At 36.3% G+C, this 9,933-nt stretch overlaps 1 protein-coding gene across 3 annotated transcripts; it reads left to right on the forward strand.

The window, feature by feature from the left end:
* The first annotated feature begins 177 nt into the window (after window positions 1–177).
* Window positions 178–9,776, forward strand: frrs1b (ferric-chelate reductase 1b). 3 transcript variants are annotated; one of them, XM_042751938.1, is made up of 16 exons: window positions 178–319; window positions 1,033–1,228; window positions 1,336–1,490; window positions 2,935–3,029; window positions 3,102–3,249; window positions 3,385–3,567; window positions 4,005–4,103; window positions 4,505–4,655; window positions 4,739–4,852; window positions 5,556–5,671; window positions 5,755–5,841; window positions 6,454–6,551; window positions 7,993–8,051; window positions 8,344–8,487; window positions 8,792–8,892; window positions 8,991–9,776. In XM_042751938.1, the coding sequence occupies exons 1-16, from the start codon at window positions 314–316 to the stop codon at window positions 9,081–9,083; spliced, it is 1,845 nt and encodes a 614-aa protein (XP_042607872.1). In that variant the 5' UTR covers window positions 178–313; the 3' UTR covers window positions 9,084–9,776. The 3 variants fall into 3 exon arrangements, with proteins under 3 accessions (XP_042607872.1, XP_042607873.1, XP_042607871.1); XM_042751937.1 differs by lacking the exon at window positions 178–319 and adding an exon at window positions 363–470; XM_042751939.1 differs by lacking the exons at window positions 178–319; window positions 4,005–4,103 and adding an exon at window positions 356–470.
* The last annotated feature ends 157 nt before the right edge of the window (window positions 9,777–9,933 follow it).

The raw sequence follows: 9,933 nt of genomic DNA on the forward strand, positions 1-9,933 counted from the left end.
AAACTTCTACTTTCGGTCCTCAAACGCTTTTGGATCAGGTGCGTTTATTATTATTACTTTTTACTTTTTCTACGCATATATATTTGATAATGAAAGCTGAATTTCTAGTGGAGCTAGATTGTATCGAGTTTGTCGTTTGTCAATTATTTTAGCCCCACCCACACGTCTTTGGGAGAATCTTTGCGCAAGGCATTCAACCAATCACACGCCATCCTATAAAGAGACCGCCCATATCGTCCCACGTGCCGTGTAACTCAAGTACAGCTGTGTTTTCGTTTTCTGTAGTAGTGTGATGGTAATTTATTTTAAATGAATGGAGGTAAGCATATGTATTATTTTATCCTTCCGGCAGCAGTTTATTGTGCTTGTCTGTCTGTTTGGCCTGCTTGTTTTGTTTTTTGTTTTTTTTGCACATGCGCAGACGTAAACTAGGAAGTAGCTGCTGCTGCTACAACAGTATCAGTGTGAAGGTGAAATTCGCTGCTAGTTGTGTACAATTGATTCTTGTTTTTATGGAAGAGATAGTATTTCCCCACATTGCTTCCATTAACACTTTTATTCTTATCTATCTGTATCCGTTTATGTCATCAATCTAACGCACGAGACAGAAACATGACCTTGACCCATATATCTCATTTTACATTAACTAAAGATACCAGTCTACAGTATGTCATCAAAACTTCAACTTGAATGTGTGGCTTCATTATTTCTGCATTCATTTTTATTATATAGATCAGATCAGTGACTATGAGTGTTGAAACTCTCCAGTCTTCTAGTACTGTTCTGGAGTCAGTAACAGTTGCAGCCCCCTCCTTATCTTTATTTGCAGGTTTCTCAGAAAAAGATGATTAGACAACAAGCATTTAAAAAAACAAAAAAATGGCATGAAGTTGAGTTCTATCTATTCTGCTAATTCAAAGATGTACCATGGTATATTAATATGTTTTTTTTGGAGATTACCACCTGTTTCAGCAACATATTGATTGGTTTTCAAATTATCAATGGCTTTGCAATAAACATCCATTCATTCAGGTTCTCATGAAAATGTGGATCGTATTGCTGCTGCTCTCAGTATGTTCAGAGACAGTCATTTGCTACAGTGATGGAAAAGTTGAAGTGGCTTGTGGGGACATGACACCCCAACATGGCCATGAACCCATCACCAAAAATCCACCATTTAACATCACCACAGACAAATCTCAATTCAGCCCTGGAGACAAAATCAAAGGTAGGAATACTGTAGCAGTATTTTGATACTTGTTAAGGTATGTTAAGGCTTTTAAAATATTGCAAATGTATATTTAATAATGTATCATATGTTGTTCGTATTTACAGTGACATTATCAATGGCGTCTTCTTCAGAGGGCAAACATTACTTCAAAGGATTCCTTATAGAAGCAAGAAATGCTGGGAATCTCAATGAAATAGTTGGATCATTTAAGTTAATCGATCCTGAAATATCTCAGCTTCTTACGTGCGACAGTAAAGAGGTCAGTGATTGTAACATCCTTTTATTGAGAACAAAATATATACTACAACACGGAATGAATGACTCACTCATTCTAACAGTGATTCTAGTATTTGTTATTGACTCAAACTGTATACGTAAATAAAATAGGACATTTTATTATGGAAGCAGATTAGTCTCAAATATGATTCACGCAAAAAACACGATTCACACATGCGTAGACAATTTCACATGCATGAAACCTAATTCACGTACACACAAAAAAATTCATGTGCGTGAAAAAAAATATATATATTCACAAAAAGCAATTCACATGCGCCAAATAAAATTATATATTCATAAAATACATTTCACAAATGCAAAACACAATTCGTAGATATACAAATGCAGCACAAAAACCTTTGAATGTTTAAAATGTACGAGTGTCTGAATGTACAAATCGTCATTTACTACGAATCCACTCGGATTTGTGTGTGTGTGTTTTTGAGACTTTCCTGGCAGAGCTCTCTTCCCACGTGGGTCTGTCGTACTTTTTAGCCAATCAGATGCGAGCTTACCATTCAACCAATCATATCATAAGCCACTGAGAGTGCATTCAAGGAGCATGATTCTGCGCACCTTTTGCGCAATATGGATTAATTAGAATGGAAATTAAGCCTTTACATCAGTAATCCCATAGACAGTAAAAGAAATGGACACAGCGACCCAATTGGAACTCAATTGAGACAACTGAAGCCCATTTTTAGCAATTTTTAGCACTTCCGTTTCTGACACGCAGACTCAAACTAAGCTTGATGACGTCAGCAACCTGTCTGACAGATGTAAATCTTCTAGTAGCTGTGCGTGCAAACTGCCATCGTTAATCTTGCAGAGACTGCGAGCTTGAGCGGGGGAGTTCTTTGGTGTGAGTGAGCAGGAGTAAGTATTCTGATTAATTATTTTGTATAGTATTTTAAAATGAAACGCCAGGGCTTCTAGGGGCTTCTCTCTTGACGTCTCCCCGATTGCCTGGGAGCTTCTGAATGCAGTCTCAGTGGCTTATGATATGATTGGTTGAATGGTAAGCTCGCATCTGATTGGCTAAAGAGTACGACAGACCCACGTGGGAAGAGAGCTCTGCCAGGAAAGTCTCAAAAACACACACACACACACAAATCCGAGTGGATTCGTAGTAAATTTGTACATTCAGACACTCGTACATTTTAAACATTCAAAGGTTTTTGTGCACAGTTTGTGTTTTGCATTTGTGAAATGTATTTTATGAATATATAATTTTATTTTGCGCATGTGAATTGCTTTTTGTGAATATATATTTTTTTTTCACGCACGTGAAGTTTCATGCATGTGAAATTGTCTACGCATGTGTGAATTGTGTTTTTTGCGTGAATTATATTTGAGAACAATCTGCTTCCATATTTTGTTTATAGTATTTTTTATTGGTTAAATTTAATTTTATATGTAAATAGGGCTCTGCTGTGAGTCACACCGGTAAATCCCATAAGACTGAGGTCCAGGTGATCTGGGTAGCACCATCTGACTCTCCTTCCAGTGTGCAGTTTCTGTAAGTGTTCAAATGCTGGTTTTACCCACCTTGTTAGTTATGAACCTTGATGTACTTTTTCTTTGCTTTCAGGGTAACTGTTGCCCAAGGCTATAAAGAATACTGGGTGAAGAGTCCGGGTCCTGTGGTGTCCCAAAATGGTGTCGCTCCTCCACCACAAACTACCTTTGGTGGGTCCATTGGTGCCCAAACCACAACTTCCTCAATACTGTCACGTTCGGTGAGTTAAACAATGCTAAAGTTACTGGAATGACAGTTTTCACACTTGTCATGAGTTTGTGACCCTTTCAGCCTCAAAATAATTGGAATATCGAAATAATACTAATAAATAACAATATCCTCATCTCCTCTTCAGTTCACTTCTGAAGGCTGTGGAAGCATGAAGTCCTGTCTGAGAGATCCAGAGGGCTGTGACCCACAAAATGACACTGCGTGTCACTTCCTGTCCTTTAGGGCATTGGGAAGTAGTGTGATGTTTGAGCTCAGTGGACCTGCAGAGGGTTACGTGTCCTTTGCCTTATCACAGGACAAATGGATGGTAATATACATAGATGCTTGTACTAATTTCTTATTTCTCATCTTATTGTGAATAATATATATTATATTGACCTTTTGTATCATTAAAAGCACTATGTTCTCTTATGTATACAATAGAATAAAATTAACTGAAATACAATAAATTGTGAAAAAACTAACTAAATACTATAAACTAAAATAACTAAAACTAAACTGGAAAAAAAAATAACGTGTTAGACTTTTTTTTCAAGAATAAACAAAAATAAAAATGAAGAAAACACAACAAATTATTATTATTTTTATTATTATTATTATGCCTTTGAATGACATAATATGTCTTGGCTAGGGTTTCAAAAAGGTGGAAACTTTCCAGGATTTTTGGAAATTTACCAGAAATTTTCCACCCCTTTGCAATCCTAGTCTTGGCATAAACAATAGCAAATGTGTTGTGCATTTCAGGGGAAAGATGACGTCTACTTGTGTATTAGAGACACAGACAGAGTTGAAATCAAGGCTGCATATGTTTCTGGACGGACTCACCCAGTATACTCTTCACAGGTATAATTATATTGAATGGACAGTGAAAATAACAAACAGTACACAGTGGTTTAAAGTTAAATAACTCGACCTAATGTAATTTGAAAACAAAAGATGATTTGCAGAATGTTCATGCTGTTCTGTTTCAAACACTGAAAATAATTATTGACAACCAAGATTTTTGATTAATAACGAAATCAATTTACTGCTGCTTCTCACACAAAGCTATGGCTTTAGAACACTTGGAAAATAAGATGTATTGATTTTCTATAAATTTTTAAGATTAGATTGGTACCTTTTTATTTTTGCACTTTTTTGTTCAGTTGAAGAAACAAAGAATGGTTTTGGAACAATAAAAAGGAAAAAAAGGCATTATTCAAATTAATTCACTTTGAAGTCTTTGTACTCATATTAATTTCTAGAACATTCTGAAAGACACAGCATGGAGGCTGTCAGATGGAGTGATTCAGTGTAGCTTCCGCAGGGACATAATCCTCCCACCTGAGAATCTGAACAGGTTCAGTCTGGACCAGATTTACTACCTCTTTATGGCTCATGGTCGAGCTGAAGATGGTGAGATATTGCTTTTTTGTTTTTTTGTTGTTGTTTGTTTTCATTGGCAAGTAGTATCAAAAGCCTCGTTTCTCTCTCTCCAGGGCGAACCCATCGACATGACCGCCAGCCTCTGATTTCAACCTATCAGACAAAAATCACGGGACCTCCTGAGGATCTAATTGGTTCTCGATCACCCCTGCTCATGAAATATCATGGTGAGGCCAAATAATAAAACTCTATATACTATATTCAGTGAGCTATACAGTGCATTTGAATGCTGAATTAAAAATATGAAATGATTTTCATCTGGCTTGCGGAAAAAAAAAAAAAAAAAAAAAAAAAAAAAAAAAAAAAAAAGGGGGGGGGGGTGGCAAAAATCCTCTAAATTCACATTGACATTTATACTGAAGAATTCCATGGGGTTGAAAATTTTTGGACCTGAGTTGTTATTTTTAACTAAAACAATTAAGAGTCGTTTATTTGGATCATTATAAGAATCTATAAGAATTGTTAACTGAAACACAGCTGAAATAAAAGTGAGCATAAATATTTGATGAACAAAAATAAATTACTCAAATGAAAATTACATGAAAATTAGAAATGTTGACTTTGCAACTTAATGAAATAAAATAAGTTTATGTTGAAGAACTTAAATTACTACACTTAAACTGAAATAAAATTTCAGTGCATGTTACAAAATATTTCCATTTAAAAAATATGATAGTGTTTTTTTTTGTATTATACAAGTATATAAATAATACCAAAATATAACTTGTTTAGGCCCTTGGCAGGAAACATCATCCTAACAAACACCCAGAACACCCTTTTAATCACAGTAACACCCATGTGGCAACATTTACTAAAATCTAAAAGTTTATAGATAGCATTTTCTGAGACTCAGTCTGTTCGTAACTATAGGAGCTTTTATGCTGATCGCCTGGACATCGACCGTCAGTGCTGGTGTCATCATGGCACGATACTTCAAACCAAATTGGCCTGAAAGGAATATTTTGGGGCAAAAGGTCTGGTTTCAGGTAGGAGCTTGTTTGATACAATGAGGATTTCATAAGATTTCAAATGTGAATCATGAAGGCTTTTTTTTTTTTTTTATCCACAGTTACATCGAATGCTAATGGCCCTCACAGTTCTACTCACCTTGGTCGGCTTTGTTTTGCCTTTTATGTACAGGGGAGGCTGGAGCAAGGTAACACACACATAAATGTCTGCCTGTGAGTAATACTCATGCTTTAACAGTGTGTCATATTTTCACCCCCTTCATCACACACCTCTGACTGTTCAACAGCACTGCCAGTGTGTCAGACCCACATGCTGTCTGCTCAGAATTAAACAGCGAGCGAATGAATATCCCATGTTCATTAGAGGCGACCCACCATGTGGCATCTTTTTGGCCTGTTTCTGAAAAACATACCCACATTTCTTCAGGGATTAATCAAGCACAGTGTTGATTGAGTGTCTTAAGTCTGCAAGTGCTGGTTTATTTGAGCCTCAAGCTGACACGTGTATCCATCCGTAAGGCTAAGCATGTGGGACACATTTGTGACTCAACAGGGGCATCTGTGACATCCCTCTTGCCAAGTATCTGTCAGAGCTTCTGTGTATGCCCAGTAGAGGGCGTTGAGTTCCACGCCAAACCCAACCCAACACAAAATAATACCAATCAACCTTTTACTTTGGCAGTCTTTGAAATGCTGCCATTACTCATTGCTTCATGAAGTTTGTTGAATCAAAGTTTGTTGACAATATTAGCTTCATGTTTACAGTGGATTCTAATCAGTATTGTATATTGTATCCACAGCGGGCAGGAATACACCCCTATTTGGGCTGTGTTGTCATGGCACTCGCTGTCATCCAACCTGTCATGGCACTTTTCAGACCTGCACCAGATGCCTCAAGGTAAATCTTGGTAACAGTACAGCACAATACAGCCAGAAAAGAAATGTCCAGAATGAACTACTAGCATACAAAGCAGTATTTACTATGTACAGCATATTATTTTCTAATATATTTTTTAATATGTTACATTTAAGTGTTTTTGCTATAGTTTAATCCAGATTGTCACAATACATTGCTATGTATAGGCATATAGGCTTTTGGTTCGGTAGCCTATGCTTTACAAACCGAACAATTCGTTGGACTAATCCTATTACATTTGGAAAATAAAAGCGTTTATTGTGTGTGAAATATGTTTTCAGTGCCACTGTGCTCAACAAGGCAGCCCAAATGACAGATGCCAAAAACTCCATCATTACTCCGTCATTCCGTTTTTACTTTCACTTTCGGCATATTGAATTGACTGAGGTTAAGACTTTCACCGGCATAACTCTTACGTAAAGTTTGCACGTTGCTTATGTGATATCCAATGCCTCGCCTTCATGGTTTAAAACAGAAATATTTCCAACATTGAGATGTAAGCAATTACATCCCCCACCCGTATTGAAACCGTGACACCACTGTGTCGTATCGAACCGAACTGTGAATTTTGAACCGTGAAAACGTATCGAACCATAGGTGGGTACCCGAAAGTATAAAAGGGCACCTGCTGAATACGCCACCTACGCAGTTGTCTGAGGAGATGTAAACAGGCTAGTCGAAGGCAAGGAGAGGGGACGCAGCGTCTCGTTCCCTCTAGGGGAACCATGGTTACATGAGTAACCCGAGACGTTCCCCTTCAAGGGAACTTCTAGCTGCATCCCCCTCTAGGGGATACTTTCAGGGGAGCTGAAAGATTGCTACTAACAATCCCAGGTAGCACGCAGCTATCCTAAGATAGCTGTATCCAACAGGTCTTATGAAATGAAAGAGCTGCCCAGGCCAAGGGGATGGCTATTTATTTAAAACCCAGCAGGGGAGAAGCACTGTCTAGGCAAGGGCTCAGGGAGACCGCTACTTAAAAACCCTAAGAGGGGAGCAGTCACTGAGCTAGCATATAGATATACCCAGATAGCTATGTACCTGTGAAAGAAATTCAGCCTTGGCGAGCAGAAGAGACTGATTTCTAAATCATTAAAAACAAAAATCCAAAATTCCTATTGAACTCTGAACACGCAGTATGCATACTGCAAAAATAGTATGAGTTGTATGAAAGTATGAAATTTGAATATTTACAAATCCTCGCATTTGTTTGTCAGGAGCTGTATTATTTTAAAAATGCTCAACACACTATACATACTGTAAAAACAGTATGGACAGTATGCAATTCCAGTATACAGAGCATCTGAATTTGTGGTATGTTGTATGATTCTATTTTAGAAACCTGTTGTGTAGATCACTGTTATATTAATATTAATTCATAAGTCATGTTTTTAAATGTCTTTTCTGTATAACCTGCTCTCAGGAGATATATCTTCAACTGGATGCATTTTGGAACAGGAACAGCAGCTCAAGTTGTGGCTGGTAAGAAACAATGCTGTGAATAGTCTCGAACGGTTAATTATGTGACTCAGAGCCATATTTACAACAATGCTGACAGAAGAAATCAGCTTTGTAAATTCAATAAAATTGAGTTTTGTCTGAATAAAATTAATGTAGCTTTTTGGTAGCCGATTGCATATAATATTTTACAGTTTACTCTTATGGAGGCTAGTCCTGTTTTTTATGTCTGGTGTTATGACTTTTAATATTAGTTCAGGGGGACCTGAAGTATTAACAGTATGTCATAACCAAGCTGTGTGTTTTCATGATTTAGTTGTCACCATCTTCCTCGGGATCCACCAGCAAGCTCTGTCCCTGCCTGCTCCGTGGTCCACAGGGGTCCTGGCAGCCATTGTGGTGTGGTTTGTACTGGCAGATTTGGTTCTGGAAGTCCATCAAAGGGGATTTTTACCTATAGGTCAGTAAACGGCCCTCAGACATGTGTATTTTGTATTAATTTCAGAGCAGTTATTTATTGTATGTGAAGTGTTTCTTTGCGTCTATGCAGGAAATCATTTGTGCTGGATGAATCCATTAAATTGTAAAAGGTTTTATACTGCAATAGTAATTGAAATGCTGGGTTGAATGCTAATCAGTCTGAAATGCCACAAACTTTCAGAGAAAAAAATGTTTTTATACAAAACAAAAAAAAAATTGTGGATGTTTAATTCTTTAATTTAAATGTGCATTCGCTATTTTTATACTTATGTGTTTTTTTTCAGGTAAATATTTTAAAAATGTTAAAATCTACACTGAACATATTAATTCTGATGACAAAGAGGAGATTTTGTTTGTTCCTGATGAGAATGAGACTTATAATGTGGTAAGTTGAGTTTGTGCTTACCTCCTCATAAGAAGCACATGCATTTCATTGATGATATATCCTGCTATGTCCATTGAATTATCTTTTTCTTTTTTCAGGAATCTTTTTTTAAAAACATAGTTCTGGCTATTTATCTTTGTGGAAATCTGGGATTTCTAACTGTTCTCCTTTGGACCATCAGTGCAGTATGACACACTCTCAGCAGTCGTTTACTCATTTAGTCTTTGGGACTTTCACTAATCATGCCTATTTTAAAACAAGACAGAAATATAGAGTAGGATTGAATTACGACAGGCAACGTGTCAATTTACATTGATTATTAGAATGAAATTGTCTGATTTGAAATCACATTTCTTGTCTGCTGGGGTATAAATCAATTTAGTATATTTTTTAGCACCTGTAATTTATTTTTGTGTTACATATATGTACAATATTGCTTACCTATACTTTTTTTTTTTTTTTTTTTTTTCGTAAATAACAACTTCTGCTTGTTATTTAAATATCTCTTCCTGATTCGCTTTTTTAAATATTTAAATCTGAAGAACATATTTTTTGTGTGATATTTGGTGACCGCATTCAATTAACAATGTTTACAGATCACGTAATTATTCTGGTCTTGATGCTGTGTATGTATGTTGTTTTTTTTTCTTAATATGAAGTAATCGTGTTTTAACCACCTTATTCTTGATTCTAGTGCCTAATATTGATTTGTGGGTTTAAAGACTGTTACTGTTGCCTGAAATGTAAATATTACTAACAATGTGTCCGTTTTGTACAAAGAGTGAATGTAGTTTGGATTACGTGGATCATTTATTTGAGGTTTTTGCACAGATGACAATCTGACAGATTCAAATCACATTTTTAATAAAACTTTTGATATTAAACTGTGTAACTAGCTTTATCTTCTAAAATATGTGCATAAAATTTGTATTAATCTGTGACTTTGCACTGTTATTTTAGTCCTTTAGGATCATGGGTACCTGTGCTTCTGGCTGTTTATTTTAAACCATGTTTTAAATAATTATTTCATTTAGATTGAAT

Source organism: Cyprinus carpio, chromosome B24 (genome assembly GCF_018340385.1).
Source record: "Cyprinus carpio isolate SPL01 chromosome B24, ASM1834038v1, whole genome shotgun sequence".
Classification (NCBI taxonomy): domain Eukaryota; kingdom Metazoa; phylum Chordata; class Actinopteri; order Cypriniformes; family Cyprinidae; genus Cyprinus; species Cyprinus carpio.

Bases quoted from the DNA above. Each gene is read 5' to 3' on its own strand.
- frrs1b (XM_042751937.1), top strand. From the start codon at position 414: ATGCGCAGACGTAAACTAGGAAGTAGCTGCTGCTGCTACAACAGTATC. The intron at 471-1,032 runs GTGAAATTCGCT...CCATTCATTCAG, and splicing joins ACAACAGTATCAGTGTGAAG to GTTCTCATGAAAATGTGGAT. The intron at 6,552-7,992 runs GTAAATCTTGGT...ACCTGCTCTCAG, and splicing joins CCTGCACCAGATGCCTCAAG to GAGATATATCTTCAACTGGA.